The sequence below is a fragment of the Anser brachyrhynchus genome (assembly GCF_964034855.1).
Source record: "Anser brachyrhynchus genome assembly, chromosome: 3".
NCBI classification, from domain to species: Eukaryota; Metazoa; Chordata; class Aves; order Anseriformes; family Anatidae; genus Anser; species Anser brachyrhynchus.
In genome coordinates, this window is record NC_137696.1 from 71317903 (window position 1) to 71332929 (window position 15027).

At 36.3% G+C, this 15027-nt stretch overlaps 1 protein-coding gene across 1 annotated transcript in view; it reads left to right on the forward strand.

Moving 5' to 3' along the window:
* Nucleotides 1–14405: 14405 nt before the first annotated feature.
* The window catches only part of LOC308193663 (uncharacterized protein), a gene marked incomplete at its 5' end in the record, with an annotated part of 54214 nt that continues 53592 nt past the window's right edge, over nucleotides 14406–15027 (forward strand). Inside the window, one exon of the mRNA XM_080588596.1 lies at nucleotides 14406–14503. Coding sequence (XP_080444722.1) covers nucleotides 14406–14503 — 98 coding nt within the window. The remainder of the gene's footprint in view (nucleotides 14504–15027) is intronic.

The window sequence follows — 15027 nt, forward strand, 5'->3', positions numbered from 1 at the left end:
TGGATTACAAATTGGAGACTTCTTATTGCTATAAAATAACAGCATCAAATTTGAAACTTCTTATTGCTATAAAATAACAGCATGGAAATGCCTTTGAAAATGCAAAAAGAACAGCATTATTCTAGGACCAAAAAATAAACCGCAAGTCTATCCTAGTACTTTTGTCCTCATGAAGAGAAGCACAAAATTTAACCAGGCATTTTAGACAGAGAAAAGCATTGGATTGAAACAATTAATAGAGCAATAATATGAAATGACTCTGCACTCACTTCTTTCCAGAGATGTGGAAGTCAAAGTTTCACTGATACTGGTGACAGTCCAAATCCAGATTAGGTGATGGCCAAAAGGGTTTCAGAAAAATCAGAATAGTCTGAAGTCAGTATCATGCAATAGCTAATCATGACATGATATAAAATGTGTTATAAATATGCTGGTATTTTATATTCTGCTTGGACTCTGGAAGGAAGTGAGTCTGGGAAGATGCATTGTTGCATCTCTTCTCATGGGATAACTAATATAATAGCTAACAGCTATTAATGCATTTTGGCATATGTGATGTGTAGATACATTACTTACTTGTAAAAAGCCTTTTTCTTGAAGTTTCTCTAGGTGTTGACATTAGAAAATTCAGCCAAAATGTAATGAATTATTAATCTTTCTAAAATACCAAGACAAATTAATACAGTAAGTAATAAGTAGCAAATAAGTAAACAGGCAGAAGGTCTGGTGATTCTAAATAAATCGTTAGAAACATTGCACTGCTCATCCAGAGATAATTTAAATTGTCCCAAGAACATTTTTTTATATTTGTTTCTTGTTCTAAGCAAAAATAGGAAATGAAAGCATCCGTGATGGAAATGTACTTGACCACACAGTCCAGCCCAAATAATGCTTTTCTTATTTCCTTGTCTTTTTAAATAAACACTCCTCAACCAAAAGTTTATCTTTCTCTGCCTGGAATTCTATTGTATTAGTCATTCAGCTGCACACAAAAGCAGTGAACATTCAGTGTGCGTGTTGCACTGCAAGGAGACATACGGCATTTATTATAAATGAATTCCAAATAATTAGTGTAAGAGATCATGAAACGTACATAGGAAAAAAGATTGCCTGAGTTGTATTGCAAACAGGGGGGGGTCCAGGACATTAATAGACAATCTGCACTACTGCTATTCCCTGAGGGGTCTTCTACAGGTGGTTCATATTTCTGAAATAGAAACGTATGCTTTATGAAATGGAAAAACTCTCTTAAAATTTTTCCACTACATCATTTCAGTTTTGATTCTTCTTGCCTCTGTTGTCCTTTAGAGGTAGGCAATTGGTTTATTAGTGCTATCATTACTTCATTTTGGAAAACCTCTGCCTTTTATATCTGTCACTTCCACCTTAGAGAACCATCATTTCCTAGCTAGCCCACATCTAAACACAGAAGCTGGAAAAAGTTAAGATAATGATAACCGGTGCAAGAGTTAATGGGAGAAGGAAAAGGAATCAAAAGTTGAATGTGCTAGGACCTAAGCTTTCTTGATGAGCTGGCATATATCAGAAGATACGGCACTGCAGAGAAAACTTTAGAAAATGATCTCTTCGAGACTTTGTGCATCCTATAACATAACATTATCAGAGCTTTTTGCATGATAAAAAGCTCTTATTTTCTTTTTTCTAAAGGATTTTTACTATTTAAGCTCTATATAAAGTTAGGTTTATCCTGAACTGTGTTATCAAGTAAAGGCCTCAGGAAAGAACTACTTACAGGACAAATGAAAAAGAAACCCAAATATCCTTTGAGTTATTCTGTTTGAAGAATGATACATTACAAAAATACTTTTTGCTGGACAGAAAGCTGTTCCAAATTTCTGGCAAAGCCCAAGCCTCTTTACTGTTGTAAACCTAATTCTCTCTGTGAAGAACACCATTTTCCAGATTATTACTGTACAATTGCTGATTGTTGAAGTCAGACTGGGTCACGCTAACTTTGTTCATCCCATGTGGTGTTGATAAAGAAAGAAATAAAGATGAAATGTTTATGAAAGTGTGTTTTCAAATTGGCCAGAAAATGAATTTAGCACACAGAAAGTTGATAAAATGTACTGGGCCACAAAAAGGCAAAGTAAAGTAATGAAGCATTAATAGACCATCCTTAAAACTTTGCAGATCTCTTAAGATTAGAAACAAACCCACCACAATTAACTGACCAGCAAAATGTGAGCAATGAGATAGGTTAAAAAAAAAAACATTTGATGGTGCCATCCTCTACATGCTCATAGGAAAACACTGCAGAGCAGCAACTTAAATCTTAGTGCCTTTTGTTCAAAACTCACTAAAACCCATTTGAAAATGCACAGATATTTTTCTTCAACAAATGAACGTTCTACACGGTCTTTCAGGACAAGAAGAGACTTCTTCAAATCTTTAATCTAGAAGGGTCCTAGTTATGTTCATATGCTCATAAACCACTAGGTCAAAGTTTCGCTTTGGACTTTTATCCTGGGCCTGATTCAAACCCACTGAACTCAATGCAAAACCTCCTGGTGACTTCATAGGCTTTGGGTCAAGGTCTAGGTTGCTACTGAGTGGGCTGTATAACAGACTTTCTATCCTGAAAGAATGATCTCATTTATGAACAAACACTCTTTCTGGGAAATCTCACATATTTTCAGTGACTGTTAAAAGGCTTTGGTAGGTATGATTGGTAGGTGGCTAATTAGTACCATGTGTCAAAATTGAGATTTCTTTAACAAAAAATCTTGTAGATATTTTAATATCTCTATTTGCTATGTCTTATTTAGATAGTAGACATTCCTCTACCAAAATAACAGTACATAGTTTGTCTCTGTACTGTGCAGGGAGTCTAGGGCAACCAGGAAACATGTATGTCATGTATACAAATAGATTTTTGTTTGAAGCCCATTATATGAGTTGTCTTTGGAGGATATACCTTACCTGATACGTTGGGGCATAGTTAGACTTACTCACTGATGCAGCAGGTACAATGGATTGAAAACAAAAGCAAAAGAGTATAGTAAGATAACTCCAAACCGCAAGAAAAGCAGAGGACACGATTCCAACAGCACTGTGATTTACTGCATGGTGCTGCTTTTGATAGCCTTGATATTCTTTTTGTCTGGATGCAAAGGAAATAAATCTTGGTTAAAGCCTCCTAAAGATGAACACAGTCAAGATTTCATTTTAGATGGCAGTTACGTCAGAATTGGTGTTCTGAAGTTCTGGAGACTCTGAAGTTGTTGTTTTGATATGCTATTTAATCATATAAAATACATTGTGAAGAGCCAAATGAGACAACTTCTGAAGAGAAAGCCTCAAATTTGTGGCGTTATATGTCTTTCTTCATGCCAGTATTCACAATTCATGAGGGGAATCAGCACTAATATTTTTTTTCTTTTCATGAGAAAGTAATAAGAAAGTATGAAAAGAGAAGATGCTCCAAACAAAGGAGAAACTTGGCAAGCCAAAGTAAGAAACTTTATCTGAGCATTTTTCCTGAAAAAGTAGTCACTTTTGGAACTCAAGGTATGAAAAGTCTATTATGTAGTTTAGTCCAATATCCTATATTTCAGGGTCCATTACAATTCTATCCCAAAGTCAGACTATGAAGCCAAATACTTTGTATTTGACCAAAGTAAAATGTCTGACAAAATCTATCTAAAAGAAACAGTTGAGACTCGCTGTAGGTTATTTATTTCAGTGAGCTGTTCTTAGCTGACACAAGTAGATAAAACATATACAGGGACACATAGTTTAAAGTTTATTTATCCCTATCAACAATCAAGATCACAGAGAGCCATGAACACTACTTACCTACACTGCTGAGATCTGCTTTATGTTATAAACACTTTTGACAAAATAAGACAAAAAAACAGACAGGTCCTGAAATACATAAAGGATTTCTGTGTCTCTGTTCATGTCTTCCAGAATATTGTATGAGGCATAATCCACAGGAGAGTACAGATGTTGGAGGCCAGTGTGTTGGGAATTTTATCTACATCAGATTTGTAAAAGCTCAAGATGTTCTACTTAAAAAAAAAAAAAAAAGTATTCCCAATTAATAGCTAACACAGATGTCAGTGGTTAGATATGTACCACAGTTTCATCTTTTAGAGATGTTTTCTGCTTGCGAGATAATGGTGCACACATTTAGAGATTCTCTGCTGGAATAAAGCCTTTTCTCAATGGTTCTACTAAAGTCCATTCCTATTTTTAAAGCTTCTGAAACTATGCTGTTATTGTTATTCCAAGATGCAGTCATCTAGGTAATTGATGCTCTGATGATGTGATAAACTCCTCTGAGCTGCAGCAGTTCCATTTGATTCACTTTAGCTGAGACAATAAAGAGTTTTAAATTAAATCAATAAAGGTAATTTTATTTAGAGAAGGATGATTCTTCACAGAGAGTGTCTCTTCAGCACAGAAAAATAGAGAATTATTGTTCACAAGGCAATAATTTTTCCCTTTGTTCCAAGTGATCAACAAATAGCCTTTCCTCCTCTACCAGACTTAATATTGGTTAACTGAAGGTGAGTTCAAGCGCTTAGAGAGGTTTGTTACAAAAGCAATACATTGCTTTTCATCAGTCGAGTGGACAAGATGGGTGTTCTGTCATCCTTAAACACAAACAGTTATGACTTGACTGAGTAACATGGTATACACAGTAAAAGAACCTCTGAGGGGAGACACAAATATGCCATAAGCTATTATTAAAATAATAATAATAATAAAAAAAAATAATCTATGGCAGATGTGGCTATATGTTTTGGCTCGTTGTTTGAGATTGCTCTTAGAAGTTGACAGTGAGGCACCCTCCAGTGCTGCCTTCATGCTGTGAGAAGGGTGGGAAGAGAAAGAAAGAGAGAAGCAAGCTGTGGGAGTGCAGAGATTTACTTTTGAGTACATGAAGGAGCAGTATTTCTGAATATCAGCACTTACACATCAGGATTACAGTTCCACATTGTATTAATGGGGAAATTTTGGATGGAAGTCCTCATATTGTCATGTGTTCTCCTCAGGGCAAGAATGTTTTCGATCTTGTATTTTGACAGCCAAAACAGATTTGCTGCAAAAGAGCAGTTTGTAGACTTTTCCATTTTTAATCGAGCAAGAGCCAAAAATGAAGTCTATCATTTCCTTGTGTCTTCAGAAATATCATATTTAGGGGGTTGGTGTAACCATGGATTCCCACATAAATTTCAAATTCAACATCAGGTTAGCAAGATTTTGCCGCTAATATTCCCACAGGTTGGTAGACTTCTTCTTGCAAAATAACAAGAAAAAAGAACAAGAGACAAAACAAGTACACTCAGAACTGCTTACACTGCATGGAGACACTGCTCTTAGTTGGACTTATCTTTGACTTATGAAGGGCCTGGATATCCACTCTGATAACAGATCCATATGCATTGGTCTTTTAGGTTCATGCAACCTCAGTTTTCTTGGTAATTTATAGCTATTGCAATATATTGCATCACGTACTGCATAATTAGGTTCTAATTCTGATCTGATAATCAGCTCCAGGTAAATACAGACGGGAAAAAAAAGATTTTTGTGCCTGTGATAGCATGATCAAGATCAAAACCATAAAAAAGGCTCAGAGATCATCTCTTTGTATGAACTGATCTGACTCCATATTAATTTTAAACATTAATTTTATAATTTCATTTGTCCAACAAATCTTGCATGATAATCAGAAATACATGTGTTTTCCCTAGTGTGCTTAACTCAGCTAAATCAGTGAGGAGTCTCCTGGACTGTTCTGTACTTCTTGGACATATTGCAGATCACTAAGATGCATGCTGAAAAGTGTATTGGGTATTTAAAATGCAATCTCAATATGTATTTTTTTTTTTTTCTTATGAGAGAACAAGTTGTCAGGAAATACTGCTCATAGGGGAGAGATAAAATGTCAGGCAATGGCTCTGCAAAAAGGTTTGATATCAGGTGAAGATTAAAGACCCTATTGTATTGTTTTACAATGCAAGAGGATTTATATATATATATATATAATCATAGACACTGTCAAAAATCAATAAGTAAATTGAATGCATAGAAACAAATTCATTATTTATTTTTGACACAGAGGAGGGAATTAGGACCTGTGCAATTACTTCTTGACCAAAGGAAATAATGGAAGAAACATTTAAAATGTCTAATTATCTTGAAGTCTGGCACTTGTTGGTACATAGATAACTTTTAACAACTGTGCAATAAACTGTGCAAAAAATTTTTTGGCAAGACCAAGGTTTTTCAATTTAAACATCTGTGAAAATTAACAATCAAGTGTGAGATTCCTAGAATATGCTTTAACTTGTCTAAGTGAGAAGAACACTATGCAAAAGAGACTCAAGAAAAGAGGCATGTTTCTATGTGAAGTTAATGGGGAACAGCAGGACAGCTTCTGTGAATGGGCATTTTCATCTCACAGCTGCTCATTAATTATTCATCTCATCTCTGGTTTAGCTCATAGTACTCATTCCCTTTGTGGACTTATGGCATAAAGGTCTTCTAGTGGTTCTCACCAGCATTAGGGAGAGCATCTGAAACCAAATTATTTAATGTACCAAATCAATAAAATGTAGGTGCTGAGTCACATGGATTATGTGCAATGAGCAAAAGACAAGCTTTAATGTGTATTTCTACACATAAGCTTTGTTCAAACCAGCCTCAGACCAATAGATACCAGCGTGCTGTCTTAGAGACAGGCAGTAAGGTGAAAACATCATGACAGCTCTACTCTTCACCATTAGAATGAACCAACAGGATAAATATACAAATCAGTTGATCTTTCCTGATTAGCCTCCTTAAGAGATGGATACAGGTACCATCATTCTCCCACCCCAGGCTCTGCATTCAACTCCAAAAATGCTTGAGGAAAATAGGTCTCTACCTATATAGGAAGTGGACTGAAAAATAAATACCAAGTAGAAGGCAGGGAAAATAGTCCAGAGCAACACTTCTGAATAGATTTTGAGAACACACTAGAAGAATATATAGATTTCTGATGAGAAAGACTTGTTGAATCTAATGCTACTGCAAACCTAGTGCAACATGTCACAGAGAATGTAGAAATGATTCTTCTCAGCATTACTAGGCAAAAACTTCAGTTCACAAGTGGGAAAAAAATCATTTTGTGAGTATAGAACCTATGGCATTTGCTGTTTTCCTATGAAATACAGCTCTCTAATGATGTCATATGATGGCTTATTCATGCCTTGCTTTCCTGGCTGTTGTGGTTTAACCTGGCAGGCAGCTAAACACCCCACAGCCATTTACTCATTGCCCCCAGTGGGATGGAGGAGAGAATCAAGAAAGGGAAATGAAAAAGAACAAACAAACAAGAACAACAAAACCAAGAGTTAAAAAAAAAAAAAAGGAAAAAAAAAGTGGTGCACATTTCAATTTATCACCACCAGTCAAGCAATGCTCAGCCAGTCCCCAAGCAGCAGCCGTGCTGCCTGCCCTGGCCAATTCCCCCAAGTTTTATTGTTCAGCATGACACCACATGGTATGGAATACTCCATTGGCCGGTTTCGGTTAGCTGTGCTGGCTGGGTCCCATCCCAGCTTCTTGTGTACGCCCAGCCTCCTTGCTGGAAGAGCAGCATGAGAAGCCTAAAGTCCTTGGCTTAGTGTAAGCACTGCTCAGTAACTGAAATTTTGGTGTGTTATCAACATTATTTTCATTCTAAATCCAAAAATCAGCCCCATACCAGCTAGTAGGTATAACTCTATCTCAGTCAAAACCAGGACACTGCTTTATTTCCTCTGGACAAATTCTAACAAAGAGTTCAAAAAAAACTCAGTTTATGTGGTGGCATGGGAATGTTTGAAGAGAAAGAAGGCAAAAGAAATCTGCAACATTTGTTTTTATGCACCTGAAAGAAGTCTTAGCTGTGAAAATAGATAAGAGCTCTAGTACCCTACAACCAGTAACTAGAAACTGCTTACCTCTTAGAGTTGCCAATGACTTAAGTCCCTCCACAGCACAGCTGGTACTTATAATACTTGTGTCTATTTCATGCAGACAAAATAGTTCAGGAGCTACATTTGAGCTCTTTTTAAGGCAGGAAGGACCATGAACTTGTACCCCAATTAAGCCTGTACATGTGAAGATAGCACCACTAGACATACATGCACATCCTGAGGAAGAACAAAGGATACATCTTCCCACCCTGCATGGTTGCCTAAAACACCATCGACCGTTCTATGGGGGATGCAATGCCTTCAACTCAGGTCTTGGCAAAGAGTTCACTTCTTTGGTTCATCTTTAACTGGACAACTGATGCAAAACACAAACAAATATTATATACAAAAAAAATCAAAATATCACATCAAAAAATATTATAAATTCAGTTTAGTTTTACTTCACACAACAGAAACAGTTTTTTCTGGATGGATGCTCAATTTCTTTCAGACAAAGAGTGCATTGAGAGTAAATTAAGCACATCTAAGTGGAGAAGTGAATCTCTCACAGTTTCAGAAGACTTTGGTCACAGTAAATAAGCAGCACTTTCTATGTCAGAACTAGGAGTATCACAACAAAGGGCTTTTTATGCTTTGTACAAGCAAAATGCCATCAGTTTCAATATGATTGAAACATCTGCTTTTATCTAGAAGAGATGAATACAAACCCTTTATATGAATTCCTTTTCCAGTTCTTGTAGTTGTGGTTGCCACCTATACACTAGTCCTTTAGTAACAATTTCTTTTTATAGTTACATGATTCTTAAGACTTTCTGATGTACAGAATAATTTGCCTTTTATAGTATGAGCAGAAGCAACAGGTGATGTGTTCCACTAGAAAACAACATGTATTTGCTGGACAATTCCTCTTGAAGGCTTCATTGGACAAAACAGTCAGGTTCAGACTCAGAGAAAAGTTAAAGAATGATGCCCCCTGCTCAAGTATTTTTGAAGGTTTATTTATTTGTTTATTTATTTATTGTGAATTAGTTGTATTTTGAATTAGTTGCTGTTGGATTATGATGAGGGAGGTTTTCTCTTATCCATGTTGGTGCCTCACAAAACAAGTACTGGTTCCTTTAGGCTAATTTAGATAAGCTTGTCTTAAACATTAGACAGAAGGATGGTATCTGCCTTACTAAGCTTTATAGTCTCTATACACAACAAAAATAGCTAGTGAGTAAAGATGGGATGGTAAAGATGCACAAGGAGATAATGCACATATATTCCTAATGCTAACATATAGTTTAATGACCTAAAAGAACCACGTTCAACAGAAATCCAGTCATCTCACTTGTAAGAAAAACAATTGTAATTAAAATTATATTGCTATGTGTGAAGAGGTTGCACAATAACACCAGAGTCACATAAAAGGGCTTTTTGGGCTTTATTTGCCATTAAAGCAGATCAATTTACAAGCCTCATTAGGCAGACACTTTAAAAATGTGTTTTTAAACTATTGGCTTAACACAATTATTCAATGACACTCCACTCTTGCATAATTTTGGCAGAGATTTTATTGTTCTTGTTTTGCTTGTTTGTTTGTTTGTTTACTGATTAAAAAAATATAGAAGAAAACAATGATCAGATTCAAATTGAAGAGCCAGAGGCAGGAGATAAAGAATTCGAGTTCTGAACAATCTTCTACTGTGGTACATCTTTTGAATGACTCATGCTCAGTATGACTGAAGATAGGTGTGCCAGAGCAAGTCTAGTCCAATATTTTTCAGAAAACATATAAGCTAGTTCCTTGAAAACATGATAAGAACCCTGCCTTGCTTATTTGTTATATGTCATCTTTCTTCAATGAGGCAAATGATTTGTGACATAAATATTCCATGGTCATGTAATTAAAGCCTTCATTGTAAAACGTAGAAGATGATTTAAGATTGCATGGGCAACCCACACACTGGCATTTCCTAACTTGATTTTTCTCCCAGTATTGTATAAAATATACTTAATAATTAAAACAACAGCAACAACCAAAGAAATAAAGCCCCAAGAGCAGTGCTGTTACAGTGGGTCTCATTGTAAAGTCAGAATTTGCCTAGAGCTGTATTAGTTATGACAGTTATTGCCTTTTCTCAGAAGAGGTAATTCTTGGCAATTGTTGTCTATACAAAGTACATATTGCAGAAAAAAAAAAAAGTTGTGGACTGTATTTAAAAATTGACATGAGATTTTTTATGTCCCCTTCCTTTCACAGAATCCCTGAAATAAAAAGACAAACATCATTGTCTCAGTTCAGTTATTTAAATATGTGTGTTCTTTGCCTTTTCAGATGCCCCAAGATGCACAGCATTCAGATATTAGTCCAGAAGGGCACAGGTCTCCTATGGTACCAGACACCTAAATTTGTGGAATTTTACCACACTCTCTGGGTCTAGACTTACAAAGTGGTTTGCTTACATTTTGGTGAAGCATTCACTGAACTTTCTATAGTAAATCACTATGCTTCCATTTTTGTTTTCCTGCATGTTGTTTTATAGAATGGCAAAAGTCAACAACCAGTGCCAAAGAGTGTTCAAACTGGTGGAGGTACCTGTCTCTGAGCAGAGGGAGGTGTCCAAAGCATTTCTCTACTACTTGTTGACTGGGCGACATTGCAAACTGTTTTTAAACTGTAAGCTTCATTTCATCTTTATCTTAATAAAGATGATAAACAGCTCCTTTCTAAAATACTCTGAGCTCAATCTATTAAGACATATAGGACTTTTTTTTTGGTAGAAAATAAGCCATATTCAGGAATATGTGAAAATATTTCAGACCAAAAAGTTAACACATTACTTTTTTACAAGTATTGTTAGTTAGCTCTTGCAGGTAGCTGTGGTAGGTGAAGTTGAAAGGGGGTACATGCATGCTGATGGTTTGCCAAGTTTTACTTTTCCCTTTTTTTTTTTGAGGAAAGAAATGTATGATATGGAAATGGGAAGAGTTGAAAATGTTTGTCAGAAGCCAGTAGTAAATGAAGCTCTGGCTACAGCCATCTGTAAAGTTTTTTCCTGGTTTATAAAGCAGTGAATTTGGACTCTGGGCTGCCATTCCAATTGTCCTTGTGAGGGTAAACTGAGCCAACAGTTTCTTGTTTTAAAATATTATTTCCGTAACTAACAAAAAAACTTCATAGTTTCTCTAGAACTGCTGCTGCAGACTGGTATTAGTGGTCTTGCATTGAAGATGGAAAACATGGAAAAATTCTGTCAGAGCCAGCCTGATTATGTGTTTGTGCTTTGTAAAATTGTGGACTGGCCACAATTGGCAGTGCTGCTGAGATTGTGGATTCAGGTCTCCACAGAAGATTGACCTGAAAAGCAGAGTAAATTAGGTCTTTCACAGATGCCTCCTGATAAAACTAGGCTAATTTTGAAACTAGATTAGTCTCCTTACCACTAGCATGGGGTTCTCTATGCACTTCTGAAATCTTCCAGGAGGACGAATCCAGAAAGTCAGACTTAAGAATACCTCTGACTGATGTGAACAGCAGAGATCAGTAACAGGCAATAAGACTTCATTTCCATCCTCCTTGTCCAAGAGAAACTGATTTTGAAGATTATGTTTCCAGAAATTGATGATGATGGTACAGCAGGAAAAATACGGATGTTAGACCACAGTAGAGATGCAAGAGAACAGAGAATGTAAAATTCATGTGTGGTTAAATTTCTGTATGCCTCTCAATATTGGTTAGATGCTATTTAGTCCACAAGGATGGTGAGTTAAACCAGGGCTGCAGTTTCATGAGGCCAGATAAATTGACTCAGCGGCTCATACTTCCCCACCCCTTCCATTCCCTTCCTTGCTTCCTGCTCTAAGGTCCCTGTGTTTATTGTGCACCAGCTGCAACACTGTGACTGGCCAACAAATCCCTGTAACAGAAGAAGGCTCAGAGAACACAGGTATTCCGTGTATTCCTTCCCAGAGACTAGGGATGCTCAGTGTCATGACTGAGCATACAGGGACTGTAAATGGGAATCATGTTGGTACCATGATCTAACTCTGTGCTGTGATTGCTTTATTGTGTTTCTATTGTGATTTCACTACATTGCTGCATCACCCTACTAAATCAAAATTCCATGTAGCATCAAGTATCAGAAAATGAGTAAATTCAGAATTAAACATGAAACACTCTTCATGTGGAATAGCTAACAGAACCTAGTCAGAGAGTATTGGAATCTGACAGGCACCCATGACATCCTACCACAAGCAGTTTTAGCTCGCTAGCATTACAAAAGAAATACCCTTATAAAAAGAAGTGGATGGTTTTCTGTTAACTCAGTGATGTTGAATTTGCTCAGGGACGTTTCTTATGAGAGGTGTGTAGCAAGAAGGCAGGGATGAAAAAAGGTCAAAGGCAGCGAGATTGAGGAAATAGATCAGGAAACAATAATACAGGCCCCTTCAGCTGCAGTGATCAACTAGGCTGATTCAGTTTCTTGTGAGATCATAGCTTAAGTTGTAATTTTTGAGGACCCAGGCTGTGCACCCAGGCATTTTGTGTTGATATTTGGTATTTTGTGATAATTGGAGCCCTAAACCTACAGCGCCAAAAAGCAGGGCTGCATCAAGCAGAATAAAAATATAGCAGAAAGGTTTGGATGAGGTTTTGTGTGGCATCAATCATTGTTCCTTCATGTATAAGCCTTGTGAAAAGGGCATTCTTTAGGGCGCTTATTGTCTTATTTGTTCCTCAACAAGCAGATAACATTTACTCCAGGAATTAAAATATGGACCTTCTGAGTATAAGCATGTGAGAATCCACGATGATACTCCCAGATCTCTCCAGAGTCTATTCATTCTGACAGTCAGATGCCTTAAGCTCTCATTTGTAAGTGTGAGACCATTTATTTCTATTGATGAAGGGGGCACTCACTGGAGCATATTCTACATTCACATGTATTTCTTAATATTCAGACAACTTCTTGATTGCATTTTTATTTATATAATTTCCTGCTTAACGCAGTTCAAAGATTAGTATTATGATGATTAGCTCTGGTCAGTTGCAGAAAAATCCCAGCAGTCTTTGTTGTAAAGGTGCAGTTCTTAATAGTACTGAGTGCTCTGGACCCACTGGGGAGGAAAAAAAAATAATATATATATATATATATTAATTATTGGGCAAGTATTACTGTGTTTAACACATGTAAAATTGCTTCCTAAATAACTGACAGAAAAGCAGATGTGAGTCATACTTAGAAGCAATGTGTTGTCACCCTTGATGCAAAGTCTTTGTAATTTGTTTTCTTTTTCCTTTCCTGCTCCAGATCTGTGCTGGTGAATGCAGAAGGTTTTCTCTGTGTGTTGTATTTGGTATTTAACATTGAGAAATCTTAAGACACTAACCTCTCTATTACACTGTCACTGCTGTTGTTGCTGTCTTACATTCTTTGTTCTATCATGATTTTTCTTCATCCTTTACATGCATCTCCCTGGCATCAGCTGATCAACTTGCAGATTTTTATTCCTTTTTCCTTTATCCCAGACAATTTACTCAATCTTCATTTTAATTTCAACTGTTAGTTCACATTTAACTCAAACATCTATTGCTAGCTCCAATCAAAAGACAGAAAGGGCTAATTCTTTCTCAGGCCAGAACTCATAGACTTACAGGCCCCGTGACATTTTTGGTTTTCAGAGGTCAGGAGCAGCTAAAAAAAAATGCCTTAAAAACACATCAAACAATTTCCAGAACTAAAGGTAGCCATATGACAGGATTATCATCATAAGCTAACTGAATGTTCCAGTTACAGAACTACAGAGCTAGAAACAGGAGTCTTTATTCTGGGCTGTCTAAGACTTCCTCTTTTCCTTGCATTTTCCTTTAAAAACAAACAAACAAACAAACAAACATGGAATGCATGAAAGAAACAAAGAAAAAAACAAAAAACCACAATCCGTTTTCTTAAATTGCTGTCTCAGTGTGATAATTCATCCCACTACTACTTTATACTGACTTAATCAATAACCCACTGACTAGGAAAGATGAGGTACACACAACATTATTGAAAAGGAAGAAGGGGAGAAAAGGAAAAGAAAGAAAAGAAGAGAAAGTTACTAAATTACCTTCAGTAATACTTTCATAACACTGTATTTAGTCATAATACTCAACGATATTTGTTTCTCACCATCTTAGTTAATATTTTTCCCTGAAATATTCTGTCTAAAAGCTGATTAAAAACAGAAGAGGTTCATCTAGTATAGACACTTCTAAATGAAAGAAAAGAAAATGAAGGTTCTGCTTCACAACTACTCACCTTTACATCTGTGATAGAAAAGACATATTTCTTTTCAAAGTTTTCATCACTAATCTAAACTGACTATCTGTTCGTTTTACTGACAGTAGTTTATTAGGCATAAAATTTCCATAAACACAGTGGACTTAAATTCTACTAATTGCAGTAATATAAGCTGGGAAAATATTGTTTCCTTAAATGGACAATGTGTTCCTCTAGTAGAGAATCAGAGAAAGGATTCAGTCAAATCCCATCCTTCTTTCCTGAATGTGAGGGAAGCTCAAATCAGCCTCCAGATGTAAGGTTTGTAGTTTGTCCCTGTTTCCTTAATAGAACAAATGTGAATCTTGGCTCAAATTAGCCGTAACTCCACATTCTGATCCAACAATGTGTGGAAGCATATGCTTAATTTCAAACTTGTGAATAATCCCATAGATCCCATAGTTCAGGGGCTGAATGTGAAACACAGCTTTGTGGGTCAGGTGTATTCCCAAGCTGAATAACCAAAGTTCAAAGTCACTGTCAACTTTTCTTCTTAGATGTACTACATGAAATATATTGTCTAAGAGATTCTCACAGAGAAGCTGAAAGTCTGTCCCAAGATACCTAACAAAAATGTATTAACAGATAAAAATATATGTGTGGATGAAATGACTACAGGAGTTCACACAAAATGAAGAATTGTGTAATTTGCCCCACTTATGTGCCTGCTGTCAGAGGACTATACTTATATTTTTGTATTCAGCTTTCCTTAAGCAAGAAAGTGATCTGGCAAAATATACTTCCAAATAGATCTGTACTGGCAAGAGTCTGGAGTGAAGTCCTCT